The sequence below is a fragment of the Xyrauchen texanus genome, chromosome 34 (assembly GCF_025860055.1).
Source record: "Xyrauchen texanus isolate HMW12.3.18 chromosome 34, RBS_HiC_50CHRs, whole genome shotgun sequence".
Lineage (NCBI taxonomy): Eukaryota > Metazoa > Chordata > Actinopteri > Cypriniformes > Catostomidae > Xyrauchen > Xyrauchen texanus.
The window spans coordinates 14,801,727-14,828,995 of NC_068309.1; the positions used below are offsets into that span (position 1 = coordinate 14,801,727).

The 27,269-nt window shown below is 42.9% G+C and overlaps 1 protein-coding gene across 2 annotated transcripts in view; it reads right to left on the reverse strand.

The window, feature by feature from the left end:
- dnai1.2 (dynein, axonemal, intermediate chain 1, paralog 2) overlaps positions 1–27,269 on the reverse strand; it is a 48,156-nt gene that overhangs the window by 9,474 nt on the left and 11,413 nt on the right. For both annotated transcript variants that reach the window (XM_052104987.1, XM_052104986.1), the window contains exons 14-19: positions 23,642–23,731; positions 23,459–23,540; positions 22,924–23,003; positions 18,898–19,046; positions 17,491–17,590; positions 5,432–5,617 (exon numbers count right to left, since the gene is read on the reverse strand). In XM_052104987.1, coding sequence (XP_051960947.1) covers positions 5,432–5,617; positions 17,491–17,590; positions 18,898–19,046; positions 22,924–23,003; positions 23,459–23,540; positions 23,642–23,731 — 687 coding nt within the window. The remainder of the gene's footprint in view (positions 1–5,431; positions 5,618–17,490; positions 17,591–18,897; positions 19,047–22,923; positions 23,004–23,458; positions 23,541–23,641; positions 23,732–27,269) is intronic.

A 27,269-nucleotide genomic window follows, 5' to 3' on the forward strand; every position in this document is an offset into this window, starting at 1 on the left:
GAGACCAGGCCTCCAGTCCTCGGCGTCGCCTGATGCCGGTGGCCGGGGGAGAGGACGTCGTAAGCGGTGTGCGAGAAAGCGGAAGCACGGCAAGAGGGCGGGGGTTCATGCTAGGCTAAAAACAAACCCTAGCCGGCCGGCTCTCCCGTCGATCCTGCTCTCAAATGTTTGCTCCCTGGACAATAAACTGGACTATATCCAACTCCAGCAGGCTACGCAGCGTGAGATTGCTGCGTCTTTGTTTTCACGGAGACGTGGCTCAGCGACAGAGTTCCGGATGCCGCCATTCAGCTAGACGGGCTCACCTTGTTTCGTGCCGACAGAAATACAGCTCTCTGCGGTAAGACTCGCGGTGGTGGCTTGTGTGTTTACATCAACACGGAATGGTGCAAGAACTCTATGCTAGTCTCTAGTTACTGTTCATCGCTGTTGGAGCTTGTGACTGTTAGATGCAGACCTTTTTATCTACCACGGCAATTCACCACTGTTTACATAACCGGAGTTTACATTCCCCCCAGTGCTAATGCTAAGGAAGCGCTCTGTGAACTGTATGGGGCTATGAGCGAACTGCAGAACGCTCACCCCGACGGACTGTTTATTGTCGCCGGAGATTTCAACCATGCGAATCTCAAGACAGTGCTCCCTAAATTCCATCAGTATGTGGACTTTGCAACGAGAGGGGCGAACGCGCTTGATCTTGTTTACACAAACATCCCAAGCACGTACCGGGCGGAGCCCCGCCCCCACCTCGGCTACTCAGACCACATCTCTGTTATGTTAATTCCAGCATACAGACTGCTCGTCAGACGCACAAAACCGCTTCAGAAGCAGGTCAAAACCTGGCCAGCAGGAGCCATCTCTGCTCTTCAGGACTGTTTTGAGTGTACTGACTGGCAAATGTTCAGGGACACTGCAACATATGGCGATTCTACCAACTTGGAGAAATACACAGCATCAGTGACCAGCTACATCAGCAAGTGCATTGATGATGTCTCTTTCTCCAAGACCATCACCACACGCTCCAACCAGAAGCCGTGGATGACTGCGGAGGTGCGCACACTGCTGAGGTCCCGAGACTCCGCCTTCAGAGCAGGCGATAAGGCAGCCCTAAGAACAGCTAGGGCCAAACTGTCACGGGCAATCAGAGAGGCAAAGCGCACACACGCCCAGAGAATCCACAGTCACTTCCAGGACAGCGGTGACACGCGGTGCATGTGGCAGGGCATCCAGGCCATCACCAACTACAGGACAACATCAGTTGCCTGTGACAAAGATGCCTCCCTTCCAGATGCAATGAATGACTTCTACGCTCGGTTTGAAGTGCAGAACGATGTGGTGGCGAGGAAGACCACCCCTCGTCCCAACGACCAGGTGCTCTGTCTTACCACGGCAGATGTGAGGAAAACTCTACGTAGAGTCGACCCACGGAAGGCTGCTGGACCAGACGACATTCCTGGCAGAGTGCTCAGAGGATGTGCAGACCAGCTAGCAGATGTTCTTACCGACATCTTCAACATCTCTCTGAGCAGCGCCGTCGTTCCAACGTGCTTCAAGGCCACCACCATCATCCCCATGCCAAAGAAGTCTTCAGTGTCCTGCCTCAACGCCTACCGTCCCATCGCACTTACACCCATCATCATGAAGTGCTTCGAGAGGCTCGTCATGAGGCACATTAAGACCCAGCTGCCCCCTCACTAGACCCACTGCAGTTTGCGTATCGACCAAACCGTTCGACGGACGATGCCATCGCCACAACCTTCCATCTGGCCCTCACCCACCTAGACAATAAGGACTCATACGTTCGAATGCTGTTCATAGATTTCAGCTCAGCATTCAACACAATCATTCCCCAGCACCTGATTGGAAAGCTGAACCTGCTGGGCCTGGACACCTCCCTCTGCAACTGGATCCTGGACTTCCTGACTGGGAGACCTCAGTCAGTCCGGATCGGGAACAGCATCTCCACCACCACCACACTGAGCACTGGGGCCCCCCAGGGCTGTGTGCTCAGTCCACTGCTGTTCACTCTGCTGACTCACGACTGTGCAGCAAGGCACAGCTTGAACCACATCGTCAAGTTCGCCGATGACACGACCGTGGTGGGTCTCATCAGCAAGAACGACGAGTCAGCATACAGAGAGGAGGTGCAGCGGCTGACGAACTGGTGTAGAGCCAACAACCTGTCCCTGAATGTCGACAAAACAAAAGATATGGTTGTTGACTTTAGGAGAGCACAAGGTGAACACACTCCGCTGAACATCGACGGCTCCTCTGTGGAGATCGTCAAGAGCACCAAATTCCTTGGTGTTCACCTGGCGGAGAACCTCACCTGGTCCCTCAACACCAGCTCTATCACCAAGAAAGCCCAGCAGCGTCTCTACTTTCTTCGAAGGCTGAGGAAAGCACATCTCCCACCCATCCTCACTACATTCTATAGAGGGACTATTGAGAGCATCCTGAGCAGCTGCATCACTGCCTGGTTTGGGACTTGCACCGTTTGGACCACAAAGCCCTGCAGAGGATAGTGAGGACAGCTGAGAAGATCATTGGGGTCTCTCTTCCCTCCATCAAAGACATTTACAAAAAACACTGTATCCATAAAGCAACCAGCATTGTGGACTGACCCCACACACCCCTCACACAAACTCTTTACCCTCCTGCCGTCTGGCAAGAGGTACCGAAGCATTCGGGCCCTCACGGCCAGACTGTGTAACAGCTTCTTCCCCAAGCCATCAGACTCCTCAATACTCAGAGACTGGTTTGACACACACACACACACACCGTGTCCTGAGTCGCACTTTAAATTACTGTCACTTTATAACTGTCTGCTACCTCAATAACTGCTATGTGCATAGAACACTATCTCATAGTATGTTATGTGTACGTTTTTAGAAACTGTCATCTTTTTGCACTACTGAGTACTGGTCGGCGCTGCACTGTGTCTATTGTCCTGTTCATTGTCAGTAATTTGTTGTACTGTCCCGTACTTTGCACATGTTTGCACATGCACTTTATATAGGTATATATAGGTATTTTATATAGGTATTTTATTTCATTGTGTTGTCTCATGTGGTCCTGTGTTTGGTCCTTTGTTGTTTTTATGAAGCACCATGGTCCTGGAGGAACGTTGTCTCATTTTGCTGTGTACTGTACTAACTGTATATGGTTGAAATGACAATAAAAACCACTTGACTTGACTTGACTTGTAGAGAGCATCCTGACTGGCTGCGTCACTGCATGGTATGTCAACAGCAACGCCCTCAACCACAAAGCCCTGCAAAGGGTGGTGTGACCTGCCAGACACATCATCGGAGTTGAGCTTTCCTCCCTCCAGGACATCTATACCAGGCGATGTTTTAAAAAAAGACTCCAGCCAGCCGAGCCATGGGTGAAGCCACCGACTTCATGACAGCTTCTTTCCAAAAGCAATCAGACTTTTTAACTCTTGATCGCTCACGATAAATACATCAGCACCGCACTTTGTTAGCCTCAGGCTGGACTCACATTTTATACTTCTCTTAATAACACACTGGCAACTGACTATCAACCAACAGTTGAATGTCAACACAACACTTCATATTTATTTCCACTGTATATTGTATATTATTTTTATTGTATACAGTCTTCTTATTTTGGATATTATTAGGTGCACATTTTATTGTGTCATAATATGTGGGGGGGTTTAAACATTGGGTCCAGAGACGGAGCGAGCGGAGTAGTCAGAGGAGTCATCTCAGGATGAAAAGCGGGCAGAAAGAGCAGGAGTTTGAGAGTCAGGATATAGTATTCTATAAATATTTATCTAAAAGCTCTTATGATCTTTCCATGTGTTTGCTGTCCTTTATTGTAAGCACCTTTTTGGGGGGGTCAATTTAGAGCAAGAGCTGAGCCTCTTCCTCGAGCACCTCCTTTGCTCACAGCAAGCAACATAGGTTTACCCTTTACCACTCAAAAAAGATATGGGCAGGTAAACTCCAGAAACCTGAATGTTCCACTTCAACTGCTACACTATAAGACTGCAAAATAATTGACAGGTAGAAAGCAAATCCAATTCCTCTGTCCATGGTCAGATTTTAGTTTACTGTTACCGAGAAAGGTGAGATATCTCAGGACAATTATTTCAGAAATATCTTTCTGTGAGAAGGAACATTTTATGCATACTATCGCTTAAAGCACATATAATCTGCTGTAAATTTCTCTGTCTCTCTCTCTCTTTCTCTCTGGCAAGTAGAGCCATGGCAGGAATAACAATAGCTTCAAGTCAAAAGCATCAGATGGACACGACTATCTCAACCTGTGCGATTCTGTGTAATTTAAATTAACTTCAGTCAATCAAACATAATGACTATTACCATCGACACAGAGTGCTGGTAATGACTGGGTTCTCCAAACAACAAATGAAACATTTCACAAGTTGTGCTATGGCAGACAGCAGCTTGTCTGTGAGGCAGAGAAAGGAGAGATATTAATTATGTGCTGGCATTGTTATTTTGTATTCTCAGTGTTAGCTATGGGCACAGTATATGCTCAATCAGTGGATTCATCTCCCCAGACACACAAAGAAAACAATCGTTGTTAAGAATAACACAAGAGATGATATGAGAGAGCTGAGTCCTGTTACACAGCAGTGCCATTAAGAGGATTAAAAAAGGGAACTTGATCCATTATAGACCACTAATAAATGAACATGGCGATAAAGATATGGAGATGAATTGATGCAGGGAGATAAAATAGAAAGTGTAATTCTCCTTAATGGGCAAAATCTGTTACACATATAGCACTGTTAAAATAACAGATGTCGTAAGTGGAAATTTTAGCAAGATCAGGTCATATATAGAGGAACTCTGCACAGGATCATGCAGTATTTCACTTAAAAAGTCATTCTAAATTTGTAAAAGTCAAAAGAACTATCCCTTTAATTACAGATAGATAGATAGATAGATAGATAGATAGATAGATAGATAGATAGATAGATAGATAGATAGATAGATAAACTGACTTTGAACACATGACCTGCTGAATCACTCTGAAATCACTTTAAAGGATTTATGTCCCCACATCAATCTGTTCTGAGTGCCCTTTCCCAGTACATACTAACTAATGAACTAATGAATCACTATGATTTAAAGCCCAGTAAACAAATGATATTTAAATGCACACTATGAGAACACTGTTAATATGTTACTTGAACATTCCCATCATGCCACTTAGCTAAAGTGAAATGGTCAATAACTCTCTAATGACATTTGATTGCAGTGGATTCTGCTCATGTTTTAAATTCATGCCTGAAGCAGTCACAAAAATGCAGATACAGCAATCCTTGAAGAATGTAGCAGCTGTGATTGAATAAGGTTGTGCTGGAGTGATACATGCAATTTTATAAACAATGTCATTGGAGGCCTATACATACACATGTGAGAGTATCTCTCACCTTAGGCTTCTTGCGGAGGTTGGGAGAGAGCTTCAGGCTGGTGACACAGCCACGGTCATCGCCCACGATGATGATGGGGTGAACAGGGTTGAACTCAATGTGTGATAGCTTGGTCTTTTTCTTGGCCACCACTGTTTGCTGACAGAGAGCCTCAGATTTGTTAATGCCGAGGTCAAACACATGAACCTGAGAGAGAGAGAGAGAGAGAGAGAGAGAGAGAGTGAGACCATGGAAAAGAGAAAAATAAAGAGAGAGATATAAATGGAGGAGATTTGGGCAGTTTCATTCCACATATGTTTTTGTTATTAACTTATGTTTCAGTGTGAAGCAGACCCCAGCACCTCCATAATGTATTCTTTTGTTTTGAGTGTTAACAAGTCTATGATGCATTTGTGTGTATTTGCTTGCATTTCAATATACTCATTTATATGAGCACTGGTGTGTGTGTGTGTGTGTGTGTGTGTGTGTGTGTGTGTGTGTGTGTGTAAAGAATTCAGACCATCTGGTGCAGAGGACTATATTATTTGTGTACTCTTGGGATTGTTTGTGTGTATGTCTAAGAACATGTGTTTGCACAAGTGAGTACATATGCCTCAGTGTGTGTATGTGTATTTACTACCTTATATTCTACTGCTTTTCAAGCTTCAGGTTACTGAGTAAAAGCTGAATTTAACACTATATCACCTCACATTTTCTCACTTTCTGGACTCATCTTTCTCCATTCACATCCATTCTAAAGTCAGACTGATTACACTGTTAATTTGGCTAAAGTAGGCAGAAAGTTCCATTAAAATCAGTCTGTGTTTATGGAAATTCTAATCACTGCCCTCCAGTGGCCGAAGCTGTAGTTGTTGTTGAACATATGGGCGTGGATGAGATTCAGTTTCCAGATGAAATGTCGACAGAGTGGTGGCAAAAGCGAGTTGTATTTTTAGTTCTAAATGTTGTAATAGAATCAACAGGAATGCATATTTCATTAACCATATACCCCAACCCAAACCATCACTGGAGTTAAAAAATTATGCAAAAATGTCAAATGGAAGATGCCGCTTGTCAGTAATTCTGCGGTACGAGGTTGATTGCATGCTACATGACATGCAATCATGTTGTCAAAAGTAGCTGTGTATTTATTTATGTTTTGCATGTAATTGTCACGTTAAGATCTCTGAGGCAGAGGGATGACTCAATCGCAGGGTTTATTGACAAGGAAATAGTTGAGAGGCAAAACAAACAGGTGAGGTAATCCAAACACAGGTATGACACAGACAGCTGGTGAGTAAACTCCAAACAGGGTATGAAACAAAGTGCATATGATTAGAAAACTCGCAACAGTCTTTCGGTCCTTGTAGGAATCATGACAAACAAATCGCTGGAGGAATACATGGAGGATGAAACATACACCAAACTCAGACGATGGGAACAAATAACTAGGTAGGTAAAAAAACTGGTAAGTATTACAGTAGCTAGGAAGTCCGTAGTCTAAGAGTGTACATAGACGAGAACAGACAAATGACTGAGAGTGAAAGCAGTGTTTTTATGCAGTCCATGATTAGAGTACTGATGACGTGCAAGTGCATGTAATCAACTCAGGAGAGTGAGCGCTGTGAGGGAGAGGGAGTCTGGTGGATCCATGACAGTGATATATAAATTGCCAATATTTAATTAGATTTTAGCAGATGTTTTAGCAGTTGTTTTAGAGGGCTCTTAAAAGCATGTAATTGACTTACATTTTTCCCTGTCTTTTGCATTTATATCACAGTTCAGGTTAAACACTAGTGAAGGGCTTGGGACAGTACACATCTTGTGGTGCCATCAGACAATCAGCATTGTCATGACATCACTTTTCTGTGGCTCCAGGGTGATTAGTCACTTAACAACTATGGCAATACTTAATATTTTGATTATCTTTTAATTCTACTCCATTGATATTCGTTTGTTGTTTGAGTAATGCAAACCAATGGACAAGAATATGCTTTTAAGGTGGAAAGACAGGTTGTTGGGCACCCAAGGCTCATCGATGCATGAGGGCAACGAAAGCTATCCCGTCTGCCCTGAATCGACAGAAGGTCTACTGTGGCACAAATCAGAGAAAATTGTAATGATGTTACGGTAGGAATGTGTCACAACACACAGTGCATAGCACCCTGCTGTGTATGAGGCTGCCGCAAACTGTTCAGAGTGCCCATGATGACCCCTGTCCATTGTCGAAGTGCCTACAATGGGCACACAAGTATTGAAACTGGACCTTGGAGCAGTAGAAGAAGGTCATCTGGTCTGATGATTCCTGTTTTCTTTTACATCACATGGACGGCTGTGTACCTGTGTGCCATTTACCTGGGGAAGTAATGGCACCAGAAAGCACTGTGGGAAGATGAGAAGCGGGTGAAAGGAGTGTGATGCACTGAGCAATGTTCTACTGGCAAACCCTGGGTCCGGCCATTCATGTGTACGTCAATTTACACATGTCACCTACCTAAACATTGTTGCAGACCAGGTACACACCTTCATGGCAATGGTATTCCCTGATAACACTGGCCTCTTTCAGCAGAATAATGCACCCTTCCACACTGCACAAATTGTTCGGGAATGGTTTAAGGAACATAATGAAGAGTTCAAGATGTTGCCCTGGGTTCCAAATTCCCCAGATCTCAATCCGATTGAGTATCTGTGGGATGTGCTGGACCAACATGTCCGATCGATGGTGGCTCCACCTCATAACTTACAGGACTTGAAGGATCTGCAACTAATGTTTTGGTTCCAGATACCACAGGAGACCTTCAAGGGATCTTGTAGAGTCCATACCTCGGAGGATCGGCGCTGTTTTGGCGGTGCACAGAGGATCAACAGCATATTAGGCAGGTGGTCATAATGTTTTGTCTCATCAGTGTAAATTTCATGTACGTGTCATACTTGTTATTTTTAACTTGCATTTAAATTTACGAGTAATCAATTACAAATTGTTTTGTGAGTTAGAGTAGTCGACTACACTTTATTTTTAAATGCCCATCCCTAGTATTTACGTTTCAGATTATTGCCTCAAAAAATAAAAAAATATATATATACATTTTGCTTGCAAAATTGAGTGCACAGAAGCAAAGATGTCAGATTTCAAATCACATACTTCTGGGAGGTCCTGTGCAAGCCAAGCAACTGCCATTGAGATGAAAGATAGGCTTCTTTGCAGCAAATGTCAAACGAAGACCCACTGTATCACCAATGTACCCTTGAGCAAGATTGATTGCTCAAGGGGGTTGTCTCTGTATTAAGTGTACTGTAAGCTTTGGCTAAAAGTATATGGTTGCTGTTGGTGGAAAATTTGAAATTATGTGTCTGGCAGATACACAGATGACAAGACTTGGCTTCAGGTTAACAGAGCCCTGGGCCACAAATGAAGTCTGTGGATGATATTATTTCATCCTCTGCTATATTCAGCAGGAGAAATCCAAATTATAGAGACAGAGAGAGAGGGGTGAGTGAGAGACAGGTGATTATAATTCTTATCATCCTCATTGTCATTCATGCATCATGCTGCCCACCTAAGCATGGTCACTGCACTGGCAGATGAAAGACAAATATGGGCTGAGATAGAGAGAGGGTGCAGGATGCAGGCTTGGGTACTCATTAGTAAATATTTGTGAAGCAGCATGCCTCATAATTAGTCAGTGAGCATGAATCTATCTTAACAGACCGATGATATTCTGGGCAGATGATACAGCGCTGTAGAGGACACGTACCAAGTAAGGACTAATGATGCCATCTGTATCCTCAAGAGTAACACCAAATCTATCACAACAAGTTTGTGGCTAAAAGCTCCGATGCCCATCTACTGTAATGATCAGTGATTGTTTGACAGACCAGTGTGAACCGAGAGGAGTATTTTATTACTCAGAGGTTGCTCTTTCATAGCTCACGAGACTTAATACAGTTTTCATTTATGATTTATCTAGTATCAGCTTTGTTTCTTTATGTTTCTCTTTAAAATCCTTATAAAAATAGAATCAAATGAGATGGCAAAGCAATATCACACGAGGCCTAGTGTCACAATTAATAACAGCCATGCTAATATTTAAAGGTGCAATATGAAAAAAAATTTGGTAAAATTTGCCTTTTTACCAATGTGTGAATGGCTTGTAATGCAACGTAAAAAATTAGCCCTTCCCGGACTTCCTAGGTTACCTATTAAAGCCTGTAGATTGATTTTCATGTGATGGGAGCAGGTCGGTCTTGCCAGGAAAATCCAACGCATGTGGCATTTATGCACGCTACCGAGAGCCTTGCCTCAATAATAGCTTCTCTTCCATGTCAACAGACAGTCTGCAACACTAGGTAACGTTATCTTAGAGATGGAAACCAGCAAACATCCGGCTCCCAGCACAACACTGACTCCTACACAAATTCAGAATAAGCCAAAAAAACAAAAACATCTATATATCAAATCTTGCTAAGTGGGAATGTGATCATGGTCAAGCAAAAACTAGTGAACATTGGCAGGGCATATGATTTCTGAAGGGACCTTCATTCGGTTTAGGGGATCAAAACCGACCCTGAATTGGCGTTCTTCTTATTGGACAGGTAAGCTTACATAACTGCAAAGTATGTGAAATATTGTGCCATAAGGATTGATCTGTGTAATTTTAGCTAACTTAATTCTTGCCTGCTAACGCTGACGAATTGCAAGCTGCCTTGCTATTTAACTTTCAAATTATTTCAATGATCTCTTTATACTACAATTCAGGTATACGGGATAAAGCTAAGCAAATACGGTGGTTTCTTGATCGTAGTACAACATATGACATACAAAACATACAATAGTGCAGCATAACTGCAGTGCAACAGTAAACTGTCTGGTATAGTTCGGTAGTATGATAAGGAGTTTAGTTTAGTCTCAAAGTTTGTAGTAAAACAATCATAACTGTGTAATTGTAATTATGCAACCTCATCTGTCAGCATGATGCCAGTGAATCATGTTCAGTCTCTTTGTACGTTACGTAATTGTTTTGGAAGCTCGCTTGCTCATGTCCCTATGGAGTGTGTGCACGAGCGCAAGCACGAGCAACAGTTAGCTGGCTGTAGTTCACCTAACGGAAACAGGTGTCATTAATCTGAATCTTACATACTGCACATTTAACACAGCGTGATTTTGAGAGTGATATTGTTTTCATACAACAGTTCTATAAACACGAAGTTAATAATGAGTAACTTATATTTTAGACACAATATGGCCAGGTTTATTTTTCGTCTATTTTGCTCCACTAACAAAAATAGCTCCAAGCAAACCCAAAGCAGAATGAACAGTAGAGTCAGCGAGAAATGCACAGACTGACAAAACTCCAGATACAAGAGCTCAATCGATTTATTATTTTTCAGATTAATCAGCGATAATAGTTGTTTTTGGAACTATCGGTTATCTATTTATTTTATATTTTATTCTCATTTTAATGGATATTTTGTTCTTTTCAATAGGATAATCATCAACCCTTCATCAAGTGAGTATATAAGCTATTCACTTGGCAAATACTTACCTGTAGGGCATGGTAACGGAACTAAATGTTCATAATCGTTTATGGTCTAATGCTCAGTTAATAATACGATTAATCGGTTATTGGCTGTCTTCCTTATTGCTCATTGCATATAAAAAACCCAACTAAAGAGCACCTTCTGGAATTTACCTTACAGAATGAGGTCCTTCCAGGAAGTAGTGCTCCAAAATGTATCCCTTCACCTTAGTTATCTGTACTGGCAAAATCCAATCGGTCAACCTTTACCGTGTACTGTGCACAGGCAAGCAGAAAGTGATACAAACTGTGAAGTGTTCTAGTGCTGTTATATTAAATATTCTTGGGATGATTAATAATGTTTACTTCAGTAAAACCATGGTAATGTTTTTGATTTTACTACAAATATCTTAGTTGAACTATGGTTACTGTAGTGAAATCTTGGTTAATTTTCGTAAAGCGAGGGAATCAAAAACTATTTCAGAAATAAAATTCCTAGTATCACCAGTATCACAAAAAGATGCTGGTCAACCAGCTTTACCAGCTGAGTTTTGCTGGTGACCAGCTTAGCTATGCTCTTCCACCAGTTAAACCAGCACCAAATAAACAGTAACAGGCATAAAACATTGATTTTATGTTTAATTCATGATGATCTCAGCTGGTCTTTTCAGCAGAGAATATATAAATAAAATACCATGCTGAACCCTTTATTTTGAAAGCTACATGCTCAGCTTGTCCACCAATTGCAGGCATAATACCACAACAGCATTTGAGTTGTTTAGGTTTGTTGGGAAACAGAGTGTGGTCTATATTGGATCAAGCTCTAATATGCTTCCTGTAGAGGGCAGGTGTAATTTAGCCCGCAGGAGCCATGTGTTAGTAAATAACTGCACGGCAGTCCAAACTGATTGAGACTGTGAGATTGACAGGTGAAGCCTGAAGCACCCTTAGACAAGTACTAGATGTGTGATTCGGGACTGAATGCTAACGATAGGCCACAGATGTCATGGCTCTTGACTCTTACAGACAGACAGTGTTTGTGTGTGCACTGTAGATTCCAGGTGCAGCTAGGCACTGTTGGAAAGAGATCCCGCTGTCTGGCTGCTACTTTGTTTCATTAACAATAATTATGCTCCTCATAAGGGGGCAAGTTTGTGTCACTGTGAATATCCCTATGAGATTTTCATGTGAGAAAAGAAGGCTTTTCACTGTAATCACTTCAATATGCAGTTGGTTTATTGAGTGTTTTGGTAAATAATAGCTTGAATTTATCACTACAGGCACTTCTGCATCTTTTAGCACTATCATAAGTCAACTACAAAAAGTCCATAATACTCTACTGTACATCAATTCTCTGTCATTAGCTTGCACACTACAATAATGTTTTTAGACATTCTCTTTTAACTACTTAGAAGGTAGTCAAACTCTGTTTTCAAAAGCATGACTTGTGTTTTGGGCAAAATAGCATTGGATCTCATGTATGGAGCCAGAATGATCTCACAAAGAATATATTTACAAAATACAAGTAATAAATGCACTGCTCAATACACATTCACAAAATTCGATTCATAAATTCAAAATACAATTCCTACATATACAGGGTGCAAATATTTCCCCAATTGGCTTTTCCAGGAAGCCAATCAAATATTTCTCACTTAAATCAATTCAAAATATTTTTCAAATATGTATTAATCAAGTTCTTGAAATAATTTGCATCAAAACATTTGTGAATGTTGTTACATTACAGATCTTTGAATCTGCATTTGCAAATCGTCAAATGTGTGTGGATCCCTTCTTATTTGTGTGTGGCTTTTGGTTCCCTTTCGAGAGGTCTCTCCTATTGCGTAAGTAGCTTACGCTATGGGAAAACTCCGTTTCTCGAGAAATATTGAAGTCTTTATGTAAAACGCATTGCAGCTGCACAGCAGACAGCAATGAGCGAGGCAGCTCAGTCATTGGCTGTGCTGCGGCAACTTGCTCGAACCAATGACGGGCGACTCTGAACGCAGCGACCAATGAGCTGCTTCACGCCAGCGGCTCAGAGCCCGCCAAGATTGGCGTGGCTAAGGCTATATATTAGGCTCCGTCATGAGAGTTCTTTAGATTTAATCTCCTTCAGCAAAGACCTTCTCTTCGCTGGATCCTCTGGATTATTGGAGTCTTTTCGCCCGCCGTCGACAAGCCTACAGCAGGACTGCTACGAGGACGCCAGCGCCTTCAGCCGCCTTCAAAGCCTTCTGCTACGCCATCCGGCGCGCATCACCTTATATCCTTTACAAAGCAATAACTTTTCAAGTGTTCACCTCTGCAACGCTTTTTTGTCCTTAGTAAAGAGCAAATTCGAGGCGTTGTTTAAAATGCCTTCGACCTGCGCCTCGTGCAGAGGCCCTCTTCCTGACGGGGACCGTCACATTATCTACGCTCGCTGCCTGGGACCTGACCACGCAGAAGCTGCTCTCACTCGAGGCGGATGCCCCGAATGTGACTCCCTGGGCCTCACCGAGCTGCGCGCTCGCTTTGCCGCCTTCGCCGCGAACGAGCCTGCTACCACCGTGCTGCCATCCCCTCTGTTCGAGCCGCGTAACAAAAAGCGCCGCTCACGGAGGCCGCCAGAGCGGGCTTCACCACCACCCGAGGACTCCCTGCCGCCAGTTCTATTCACGCAGGCAGACCAGCATCCCTCCGGAGCGCTGGGTCTCGTCTCGTTCGGCGCGTCAGGGGACGACGGTGAAAAGGATGACAGCCTTTCCATTGACGCTGCATCCGACGACTGGCCGGGCTCGGCCTTCGACCCCGTGCCGTCGACACTAGCGGACACGAGCAGGGGCACCAGCATGGACTCAGAAATCGTCCGCATACTGTCCAAAGCCGTGGAAGACCTCGGGCTCGACTGGTCTTCTCCGGAAGAACCCGCCCGCAGCCGGCTGGACGAGTGGTTCCTGCAAGGGCGCCGGCAGGCCCCTCGACAGAGACCCTCCCCTTTCTTCCCCGAAGTTCACGACGAACTCACAAAGTCGTGGAAAGCCCCGCACTCTGCCTGCCTGAAGCCTTCTTTCTCTTCCTCGCTCTCCTCGGTGGACGGTGCGAGAGAAAGAGGCTACGAGGGAACCCCGCCCCTCGAGGAGGCTATGGCCAACCATCTGTGCCCACCCTCCACCGCTGGATGGAAAGCCAAAGCTTCTCATCCCTCGAAGCCCTGCAGATCTACCTCAGCTCTCGCCGGTCGCGCATATGCCGCCGCCGGCCAAGCTGCGTCAGCGCTTCATTCCATGGCTGTTCTGCAGGTCTATCAGGCCAAACTTCTCCGCACCATGGACAAATCTGGACCTGAACCTGAGGCTTTCAAGGACCTGCGCAGCGCCACTGATATAGCCCTGCGAGCCACAAAGGCCACCGCCCAATCCATCGGCCGGGCCATGGCTAAACTGACTGTCCTTGAGTGCCATCTGTGGCTGACGCTAACAGAAATGAAGGACGCGGATAAGGCGCCATTCCTCGACGCGCCTATCGCCCCAAGCGGCCTTTTCGGACCGGCGGTAAAAGAGTTCGCTGAACGCCCAGAAGAATTCGCAGGCTATGCGTCACTTCCTGCCTAAGCGCTCCAGCTCGTCACAGAGCCGCCAGAGACCACCTCAGCTGCAGCAGCGAGCCAGGGCGGCGCCTCCCGTCTCCCAGCCCAGACCTGAAACGGACACTTGACGCCGCTCGCGTTCCGCTAACCGAAAGCAGCAGCCTCAGCGACGGGGACCTCGGCCCAAGATCGTGCTGAACCCGGAGCCTCGTAAGCCTTCCTAGCCATAGGAAGAAAGAGAGAGAGTGCGTGTCTCGCAAAAGCCGGACCACTCTCTCCAAAATGTGTAAAACATTACCCAGTCCCCTTACAAGCGGCTGGAAATGTCTGTACAGCAGTCAATGGGCCAGTCACAGAACTCGCTCACCTGCAATCAAACGCCGTTTTAACGGCAACATGCAAAAATCACAAAAAGAGTCATTTTCTGCCTGTGTCACTAAGGGGTCACGTGTCCACACTAAAGTGCGCATTCCCACATATCAATACTGTCCAAACAGTGCTGAATACTTCCCCAGCTCAAGCTGGACGCCCCATAAATGTAGATCGTGTGCCTATTGTCATGTATGCACCACTACACACAAGCACTGTTCCCACAGTTATAAACACTTCCCCAGTAAAAGTGGGAAATACTATAAAGGTAACACGCGTGCCTGCTGTCATGCATGCACCCCTACACACAAACACTGTATGCATGCCCAAAACCCCCCGCCATGGCCGGAGGCTTTATGAAAATGGCGCGTGCCTACTACGGTATATGCACCCCCACCCATAAGCTGCCCATACAGTTTCAAACAGTTCTCTGGCCCATGCCATGAGCATCACAGATGCGGCCATGAGCCAAGAAACTCCCCGCTAAGAACGGGAAGCTTTATGAAAGTGGCGCGCGTGCCTATCACAATGTATGCACCCCCACCCGTAAACACTGTCTATACAGTTTCAAACATTTCTCCAGCTCATGCTGGAGAAACACTGGTTCTCAACACTCCGCTGGGGAGGTTCTCTGGAACCCGTTGAGGGGCCGTGCATGAAGGGCCCACAGATCGGGGCGGGGATGAAGAATCATCCTGTTGGCCTGCCTGAGGAGGTCCAGCCTCAACGGAATCGGCCATGGGGCAGATTGCATCATCTGCATCAGTTCTGAAAACCACGTCTGGTTTGGTCGTTAACATTCTGAACGAGCAAATCATTAAAGCTTTGTTCAGATGTCTGAGATCTAGGATGGGGCGGAGGCCACCGTCCTTTTTCGGGACGAGAAAGTAGCGGCTGTAAAAACCCGCCTCGCTCATAGAGGGAGGAACAGTTTCTATAGCGCTCTTCTCTGTCAGTTTGAGCACCTCGGTGCGTAGAACATGTGAAACATCTTTCCTCACTTTCATCTCGACCACCGCTGAAAAGCGGGGTGGTCTCTGGCGAATTGAAGCGAGTAACCGTGTCTTATTATGTTCAAAACCCATTTCGGCATGTCGGGATTTTTTCCCAGGCTTTTGCTCGCACAGATATGGGCTGAATGCTGGCTGGAGGCGTGTTGCAGTGACGTATGGACCCTGCCGTGCGAATTGCCTTGTGCTAAAACTGAGCTTACAGCTCTCAGAGGCGCGGGAGCGCGCTGAGCAGCTTTGTTGAGTGCCGAGTGCAGGGGTGCGTGTGAGATTACAGGCACGCACGCTATCTCCGTAATGCTCGCAGCAAACAAGGTACTTATTAAGAAGAAACAATAATGAAAACTGCTTATGATTGTAGGATTAATTGTTATTACATTGCATATTATTGCATATTTCTTGTTTAATAAAATGTATTTCATTCCCATCATTATTGCATCCCCCTTCTTTGTTTTTTTTTTGTTTATTGTTTTATTGTATGTGTACTATTTTAACCTTACCAAAGTTTAAGCCTTCTTGCATTGTCCACTGAGGCTATAAATTGTAAAATTAAAATAATTTAAGGTCAGAAATAACATCAGCCGTATAACAGGTTTCACCTCTTAAATATTTTTAAAAATATAATTAATGACACTTTAATTTATCATATTAAAAGATATACATAAATGTGCTGATGATGTAAACAAAGCAGTTAAATGTTGTAGATCCCAATCAAATAACAAAACTTAACATGAAATTCGAAAATATAAACTTCTGTCCTGAGACAGCTGAACCGTATGACTCAACAGCTTGAAGCCACAGCACTCTTTATTAGGCTTCTATTTTGTAGGTTGAAAGGCGATAAATAAATCATTTCCAGGTTTTTTTTTGGTTTTTTGACAGAAGTGCAAAAACAGCTTTTTATCAAGTTTTTCATTGTTAAAATATCTAAATCAGATATTTCTCACTGTTGTACTTATAGGAATGCATGAGTAACTATGGTAATGAGAAATTATATCCAACAATGTTGTGTGATTGGCTAAAGAGGACTTCCTAAATAAAACTGCAAATTTGTGAAATGAAAGTAAAGGCACACACAAATCAAAAGCGATCCACACACACGACGATTTGCAAATGCAGATCCATAAATAATAAAATAAAAATATTTTAATGCAAATTAATTAAATAACCTGATAAATAAAACTTTGAAAAACTTTTAGAAATTTTTAAGTAAGAAGTATTTGTGTGGGCAATTGGGGGAATATTTGTGTCCTCACTTGAATTTTTATGAATTGTATTTTGGATTTATGAATCAGATTTTTGAATGTGAATTGTGCTGTGCATTTCTGATTTATAATTTTTTTTTGTAATTATATTATTTTTGAAATCATTCTGGCTCCATACTCATGTGTGTAGTAACGGAGTTTGTGTTAGTTTATAGTGCATTAACTAATGTTAACTTTTGATTTTACAAATTTTTAATTTTACTATATGTTGTAATTAACTCTGTGAGTGCAGATTGCAACTTTCAATATCAGATTTGTATTTAACAAGATTTTCACATTGGTGCAAGTTTTCAAATTCAAATCTGCAACCTTATGAGTTTTTAAATGTTTAATATGTTGGGTTGCTTACCTTCCTATCAGCAGTGACAGCAGCAAAAACAGTGGAAGAGTGTGGAGACCAGGTCACATGTTCCACTGCCGCATTCAGGTCAAAGATGAACATAGGGGGCCTGTGAGAGACATGTATTGTTTCTTATATAAAAGAACACTTCAGATAAGATGTCTCAAAACAAAGCTTTAACAAAAACTATAGTGCTCCCACGCTGAATTCATTTAATGTGGGCATGCAGAGAAAGAGCCAGGGCCTTTGTTAAAACGTCAGTCTATATGTGGGCAGTCCTATCTGGGCTGAGCAGTGGGCAGTCAGAGCAACTGGTGTTTGATTGTAAAGATGTGAATATAATAGAGAGCCATGTCTGTGCCTTAAAGAACATCATCAAGACTTTGACCAGGCAAGTCTGTCACAATGAGAGCGGTAGAGTAAGAAATCAATAGTTTGACAGATGAATACATTTCTCTTTGTCTTTTGTCTGAGCACAAGTTCTTCACAATACTCTGTCTCTCACATTCTTTCTATGTTTATCACAGCCTGTACATTTGTTCTCACCAAATATCTAAATGGAACATACCTGTACACACTTTCAATACCTAAAGAAATATGATAAATTTGATGATTTTTTTTGCACAGTGACAACAAACAAAATTGCATAATTAATATTTCCAACCACTCCCCCTGTCTTCCACTGGAAACCTGCTTGGAAACAATCATTATTTTTGCAATTCAACAAACAACCAAACACAGTAACTGGCAAACTAAACACAGTAGCAACGTTGAAAGCACCACAAAGGCACAGTAATCCATAGCTGGACTCAATTAGACCTGTTGAATAGCACAAGAGCTCTTTGAGTGGCAGTATACTGCATCAAAGCACACTTATAACGCACACAACACATATCATGCAGTCAAGGTGACAGACTAATTGTGATCATGTTAAATGGTAAATGGTCTGCACTTATAAGCACTTTTTTTAACCTTAGAGGTTACCTTAGCACTTTACACTGTGTTCCAATCACCCATCCACCCTCACATTCACACACCAATGGCGGCAGAGCTGCCATGCAAGGCACTAGCCTGCCATTGGGAGAAACTTGGGGTTCAGTGTCTTGCCCAAGGGCACTTCGGCATGTGGAGTCGTGTGGGCCAGGAATCGAACCATCAACCCTGCGATTGGCAGCTGACCCGCTCTACCACCCCCGCCCACATAATTACCCCAAGGGTGTCCTTTTGCAGAATAGAGTCAGCCTAATTGATTTATCAACTGAATACACTGACAAGCTAATTGTTTATTGTAATTGAAAGAGTAATACATGTAGAATGAAATTAGGACCTGTGAAGGATAAGTAACAGGGTGCTATTTTAAGAGGCTGCAGACCGCAGTCTATTCACTGTAATATATTGCTGTAGGGAATGCTGTACTTGATTGTATGATCCCAGATTTTAACAGTCCAATCCGAGCTGCAGGAGATGAAGACATTGGGATGGAAGTGATTCCACCTCACAGCCTCAACAGCCATGTTGTGGGCCTCATACGTCTCAAGGAACTGGCTAGAATAGGATTTGGAGCACTGTGAAACACACACACACACACACACACACACACACACAACACACACACACACACACACACACACACACTGTTGATTACATTCTAATTTGTACATATACAAATTTCACCATTGCCAGTTTTACTCAATCTTCCCATGTTATATTACTCAACAATACATGTAACCAAAGGAACTTCAAATAACAGAGTTGATTCAACTAAAAAAAGCTTGTCAGCTTTACTTAATCATTGCGCGTTGGGATAACATTAATATTTTGTTTGGTTACCTGAAACTGGGCCGAGGATTTCTAGTTCCCAGCATGCTTTGCACATGACATGACAGGGAGAGTAAATATTAAAATACATTTTGATGTGCTTTATGTTGAGATTTAGAAGAATTTCTGTTTGTTTGTAGTTTTGGGACTTACCGTTATGGTAAAGAGTGGTGCCTAGGTTGAGGACATATACATTTAGCATATTCCACATATTGCTTTATCCATCCATTCACTGTGCTAACCATAACATTGTGACCAAATTGCACTCAGTAGTGCATCCTACCAGTATGCTAAAATTTCCTGTCACTAACTAGCATATCACTTAAAGAGTTTCATTTGAGTTATTTTAACATGTAAAATGTTGTTAGGTTTACTTGATTCAGAGTTAGGCTCCTTTTGCTTGAAGTATGTAAGTTGAATTACATCGTCATTTTAATTTTAGAAAACATGTGGAACCACTGTCCATGATTGAATCAAGTTCAGCCAAAGAGTAATTTTTCCAATGTAATAATCAAATGCAACACTCCATTTTTGAAATCTGAACACAGACATTTGATAGACATGAGCTTTGCTTGAAGCGAAGATAATCAGTGAATAAAAAAAGTTATCTTTGATAGCTGTAAATATAGTAATTTGGACTACTTCTATCTATCTATTACCACTACTTTGTGGTGCTTTTGTTTGGTGATTTTTACATTTATTTGGTCCTCTTTGATTTCATTGTATATAAAGAGTTGTGTAAATAAAAACAGTATCATATGGGTTTGGAATTACATGAAGGTGAGTAAATAATCACAGACTTTTCAATTTTGGGTGAACTACTCTTTAAAAAAAAACAGCATTTAAAAAAAAAATATATCAATTTTGATATGTTTTTGTTTGTCTTATCTAGCTCAAGAGAGGTGCTTAATTTATCAAATTCATTGTTCCCCAGGCACTATGGCAGCATGCCAAAAAACACAAGGGCTTTAAGCTTAATCAGAGAGATAAATCTGAAAAACACAGAGCTTTGGGCTGGTTGTCAGTCTTTAAGGAGACAGGAGGCAGTTTTCAGCCAGCAGTACTGTATGTCTTTGACATTCTGGGATTCGATAAGTCTCAAGCACAGCTGCACAACATTTTTGCCACTCTACCGCAGTAGTTGAGTCAAATCTCCTCCATGGAAAATTTGGATATGGAGATTGAAGAACAGGTGTTTTGGTCTAATGGTGATGTGTGATTTATTTAATGTACAAAATACTTTCTCCTACCCCAGATTAATTTGTAGAGACAGTGAAAACTGGCTCTGTGGCACTATCAAAACATTACTTTGTTTTTTGAGCATCCTGATCAGCATGACGCTGGCTCAACTATGGCAACTTATGTTAATTTTCACACTTCAACTTGAATATTCTGGGTTCAATACAAATTAAGCTCATTCAACAGCATTTGTTGCATAATGTTGATTACCACAATAAATAATTTTGTCTCATCCCTTGTGTATTTATAAAAAATTAAAATCGTTGTTATAATAAGGCATTTACAATTACGGAATTTACCAGATTACATTTAGTAAACAATGCTGCTCCTAAACAAAGAAGCAGATCATGTTTGAGAGAAGATAATCCACAAATTCTGTTTCATCTGTATAGCTTTAAATGCATTTAGCATGACAAATACAAGCCTATTTCTATAATTCAGGCACATGGCAAATTACTTGTGTTTTTGATAAGAGGTATTAACAGAATTGTGCTTATGTATGTGCTGTGTAGAAGTAGAAGGAAGTGGAGGAATGTTCGAGTCAGAATGGGTAAAACATTTAAAAGACAGATGGGAGAACATGTTTGCATGCATAGTCAGTAATTGAGAACAAAACAATTCATACAGAGCAAAATTCAGCATACAGATGAAAAACGAAACTATTTCTGGGCTGCCAAAATGAATAGTTTAAAGGCCTGTCTACCCCTGGCTGACACAGAGAGAAAGAGAGCGAGAAGGAGAAGACAGAATGTTATTAGCTGATGCTCCCCATGCTTCTGCAATGCCAGTGCAGAGACAGACTAATAAAAACACTAATAAAAAACACTTCCTCTCTGCTTGATGAAAGGGACTTTATATAAACACTGACTGCCCAGCAGGAGGCAACCACCACAAACACAACCAGCCACTATTCCCAGACTCAAAAACACTAGGATAATGAGATGACTCAAGACTGCAAACATCTGTTGAGAGGGATGTTGCGAAATCAAATCTGTTTAAAAAAGATATAGATAGATAGATAGATAGATAGATAGATAGATAGATAGATAGATAGATAGATAGATAGATAGATAGATAGAATATTGTATAAGACAATATTATAAGATATGATTTGATATTATATTATATTATACACTCACCTAAAGGATTATTAGGAACACCTGTTCAATTTCTCATTAATGCTATTATCTAATCAACCAATCACATGGCAGTTGCTTCAATGCATTTAGGGGTGTGGTCCTGGTCAAGACAATCTCCTGAACTCCAAACTGAATGTCAGAATGGGAAAGAAAGGTGATTTAAGCCATTTTGAGCGTGGCAGGGTTGTTGGTGCCAGACGGGCTGGTCTGAGTATTTCACAATCTGCTCAGTTACTGGGATTTTCACGCACAACCATTTCTAGGGTTTACAAAGAATAGTGTGAAAAGGGAAAAACATCCAGTATGCGGCAGTCCTGTGGGCGAAAATGCCTTGTTGATGCTAGAGGTCAGAGGAGAATGGGCCGACTGATTCAAGCTGATAGAAGAGCAACTTTGCCTGAAATAACCACTCGCTACAACCGAGGTATGCAGCAAAGCATTTGTGAAGCCACAACATGCACAACCTTGAGGCGGATGGGCTACAACAGCAGAAGACCCCACCGGGTACCACTCATCTCCACTACAAATAGGAAAAAGAGGCTACAATTTGCAAGAGCTCACCAAAATTGGACAGTTGAAGACTGGAAAAATGTTGCCTGGTCTGATGAGTCTCGATTTCTGTTGAGACATTCAGATGGTAGAGTCAGAATTTGGCGTAAACAGAATGAGAACATGGATCCATCATGCCTTGTTACCACTGTGCAGGCTGGTGGTGGTGGTGTAATGGTGTGGGGGATGTTTTCTTGGCACACTTTAGGCCCCTTAGTGCCAATTGGGCATCGTTTAAATGCCACGGCCTACTTGAGCATTGTTTCTGACCATGTCCATCCCTTTATGGCAACCATGTACCCATCCTCTGATGGCTACTTCCAGCAGGATAATGCACCATGTCACAAAGCTTGAATCATTTCAAATTGGTTTCTTGAACATGACAATGAGTTCACTGTACTAAAATGGCCCCCACAGTTACCAGATCTCAACCCAATAGAGCATCTTTGGGATGTGGTGGAACGGGAGCTTCGCGCCCTGGATGTGCATCCCACAAATCTCCATCAACTGCAAGATGCTATCCTATCAATATGGGCCAACATTTCTAAAGAATGCTTTCAGCACCTTGTTGAATCAATGCCATGTAGAATTAAGGCAGTTCTGAAGGCGAAAGGGGGTCAAACACAGAATTAGTATGGTGTTCCTAATAATCCTTTAGGTGAGTGTATGATTCTGTATATGATAGTGGATGACTGACCTTATGAATCTTTCCATCCTCAGTGCCAACCAGAAAAAGGAAGTCGATCTGTTTATGGAAGTCAAAAGATGTTCCACAAGCTAAAGACAAGAAAGAGAATGTCTTCAGTAAGATATATACAAATTATAGTAAATAAAGCATTGTAAATTTACATTATTCCATTTCTAACTGGTGGGCAGGTGTAACAGATGTGTTTGTTAGGAAATAGAATATGATGGAGGTGGTGTAAATATGATTCATGCCTTGCTGTTTCCACACAGATATGGAACAGATGGACATTCATTAGGCCTCTGTTCTAGTGCAGATGACAGAAAACCCCACTCACATACACGTTGCATGTTTTTACAGTATGTCTGCACACACACACAGACTACAACAGCATTGTGTTCATGTTGCTTTTAGAGTGGAGATTTAAAATAATAAAAAGTTACAACTTTCTGATTGTGTTCATCATGTAAGTTAAAAGTGTACTGGTAAATCATGTTTTAGGCATCTGAAATTTGTAACCTGTCTGGTGGGTGAGGTGGATGTATACCTATTCTGGACATTTCGCCTTTGCCATCAGGAACAGCACTCTCTACCGAGAGATTGATAATGTCTGTGAAGACCAATTCATTCTGAAATCCAAATGATCAGCTTTGATTAACCAACCACACACATTACAAATATCGATTAACAGCAATGAATAGCTTTACAATAAGACATGCCCCCGCCCCACCTTTACAAGTGTCCAAGAGACCACACGACCATCAGAAGACACAGAGAAGAAGTTATGATTATTGTCCAAATCATCTTTCTGCCATTTCACCTGTGACCAAGACAATGAAACACACCATATACAGTACAGCCAAGACTTTCGGATAGCCCACCAATTACAAAATCTGAAGAAGAAAAAAAATCTATGGCTATGTTCGGAATATAATACTATCTTACTGCATCCTGTTCAGTATGTATGCTGCTTCCTATGGTTTAAAAATGTTATGCGAAAAATTTCAAACAGTAGTATGCTGCATTGTTGTCACATGACCTCATTATGTTGCATGTTTAATTTAGTAAGTTGTGTTCATTTATCATCTTGGACATACAAAATAGTTATTTTGCATTTTAAACCAATGTTGAGTAAAATTGTAAAAGGGTACCATGGCATTGAAAATTGCATTGCGGGATTAAGTATTCCATGCAGTCTGCCCTGGTTTTATGCTGCACATTTTGTCATGGTTTGGTGGGTTTGTTGTGTTTCTTCCTGTGAATCTACGTGGCTGATAGTTTTCCTCAATCACATGGAGAGCGCAATTGACGTTCCTGCTATTCATCAGTTAATTATCATCACCTGCCTCTCGTTCCCTTCTGCCTTCTTATACCCTCGTGTTTCTCTCTTTCGTTGCCAGATTGTTCCTTATGTTTACGTGTGGTCTCGCCACTCTAGTCTAGTCTAGTCTAGTCTAGTCTAGTCTTGTTTATTTATTTTTTTCCCTGTCAAGTTTTATGTTCTTCTCTTGCCCAGTTAGTTCCCTGTTCCTGTCTGTGATATCATCGCTGTGGTTTACCATCTCTGCTTACCAGATTTACTCACCTTGCTGTTATCCTGTCCTCCTCACCCGAGTGCCAAACTCTGCTCTACAACCACGCCACTCAGCCTTCTCTGCCATCACCATTGCTGTCATCGCTGTCTCATCATTGTTGTCATCACTGTCATCATCGCTGCATCATCGCTGTCTAAGTTGCTGCTAGCATTGCTGTCATCATCGCTGTGTCATCGCTGTCACAGTTGCTGCTAGCATCACTGTTGTCATCACTGTCATCATTACTGGTTCTACTGCTGTTTTGTGTATCTCTGCATCTCTGGGTCCTTCCTTACTCTCACAGTACAGTCTGGCCAAACAAGGACCCAAAGGAGGACACATCACTCCATACACCCTTCTGTTAGCAGAGGGTTCTCTTCGGTCACCAGCAGGATCAGCTTAACACAACCAGTCACGCCACTGAGCAGATGGCGGGGAGGATAGCCGATCTCATGCTCCATCAGCATGAGATCTACTTCTAGATCTACTACTAGAAGATACTTCTGCAGTCGCTTCACCCATCAGACATCCTGAGCCTCGATTATATCTACCAGCTTAATACTCCAGTGAGTCTAAAACATGAAAATACTTCCTGTCACACTGCTTTCTGGTTTTTGCTCTCTAGCATTCGTCATTCTCCACAGAGAACACCAAAGTGGACTACGTCATTACCTTTCTCTCTGGAAAGGCTCGGGAATGGGGAACGGTGGTGTGGGAAATCAACATCAGTGTTGCTCATCTTTCTGCACATTAGTTGAGGAACTTTGTAAAGTGTTTGACCGGCCAGTGAATGGAAAGGAGGCGGCGAGAGTGTTGTCAGATCTCCATCAAGGAGAGAGGTCTGTCTCCGATTACTTAATCGAGTTTCATACTCTCGCTGCCTTGTGCGAATGGAATGAGCAGGCACTGTGGGATCGGTTCATAAATGGGCTTTCTGACCAGATTAAGGATGAGATCTACGAACTGAATCTCACTAAAGGCCTCGATGGCCTAGTCGATCTGGCCCTCTGAGTAGACAACCGTCTCGCCTACTGACTGATGTGTCAAAGCGCCACACCATCTAGGGAGAATCCAGTGGCTGCCGCCACTCCTACTTCTACCCCTATGGAACCCATGCCAGAGGATGAACCTTTGCAGGTCAGAAGAGTTCGGCTATCCTCCAAGGAACAACATCAAAACATTATTAATGGTCTATGTCTGTACTGCGAGCGACCAGGGCCCAAGGCTACATTGTGTGGACGGGGGTTCCTGGTGAGCATCACCCCATGCTTAAAACCCCTGGCGGCAGGACTCTACTACCAGCCAGACAACCGCATGAGAACATTAGCCACTCCATCATGGTCATCATCGACTCTGGAGCTGAGGGTAACTTTTTGGATTCTGAGTTAGTTAACAAATGGTTTATTCCTCTATCACCTCTCCCAGAACCCATTCCAGATAACACTCTGTGTGGAACTCTGTTCACCATGGTTAATCATGTCACTGCACCCATCAAACTTACTGTCTCATGCAACAATGTAGAGGAACTGTTGTTTTACATCCTCCACTCACCTTCAGCTCCAGTGGTTTTGGGATACCTGTGGTTGTAACAAACAAACCTCATATTGACTGGGCTACTGTTTTTCTTGGAGTAAATTTTTGCCTGTCTCACTGTTTTGTCTCTGCTCTTTCACCAGTGCTGTCTTGTTCTGTATTACAGGAGGAGCCTGCAGATCTCACCGCGGTGCCCATGGTCTACCATGACTTGAGTGTTGTTCAGTGAGTCAAGGGCTGCTTCTCTACCTCTGCACAGCCCATACAACTGTGTGATTGATCTGTTGCCTCGCACTTCTCCACCTTGGGGTCATCTATATTCGCTCTCCGCTCCAGAGAGGCAGACAATGGAGAAGTCTATCAAAGATTCTCTTGCAGCAGGTATTATTCAGCCAGGGCAGGTTTCTTTGTTGGCAAGAAGGATGGATCCTTAAGACCCTGTATAGATAATCGGGGGCTGACTGATATCATGGTGAAGAATCTCTATCCTTTACCGTTGATGTCATTGGCCTTCGAAATCTTGCAGGGGGCCACCATCTTCACAAATTTGGACTTACGCTTACCAGCTGGTTCGGATAAGGGAGGGGGACGAATGGAAGATGGCTTTTAATACTCCTACTGGGCATTTAGATTATTTGGTCATGCCGTTCAGCCTTTCCAATGCGCCAGCCATTTTCCAGGCACTCGTTAATGAAGTGCTCCGGGACATGGTCATCCAAATAGTTTTTGTATATTTGGATGACATCTTGATTATTTCTTGCTTTTTGAGTGACCATGTCCAGCACGTCAGGTGGGTGCTTAAATGGCTGCTGGAGAATTGTGAGTGCCACACACAGTTGGTTTTGTTCCTGGGGTTCATTCTCTCATCCGACGGTATCTGAATGGATCCAGATAAAATTAAAGTGGTTGTTGATTGGCTAAACTCGGATTCCTGTAAGGCGGTCCAGCGGTTTACCAATTTTTATCGACATTTCATTTCGGAACTTCCGATCAGACATAGACGTCGGGGGACCATCACCGGTCTAAGCCCCCAGTTTATACGTGAGTGGTAAAAGGGTATGGCTGTCTTCTCAGGAACTGTCTCTCAAGCTATCCTCATGTAAACTGGGACCTACATTTACTGGAGTGTTCACCATCAGTAAGATGATTAGCCCGGTGGCAGTTCGACTTAAATTACCCCCCTTTTCGAAGAGAATCCACCCGGTGTTTCATGTATCCAGGATCAAGCCAGTCATTCGCTCCCTGCTTCAC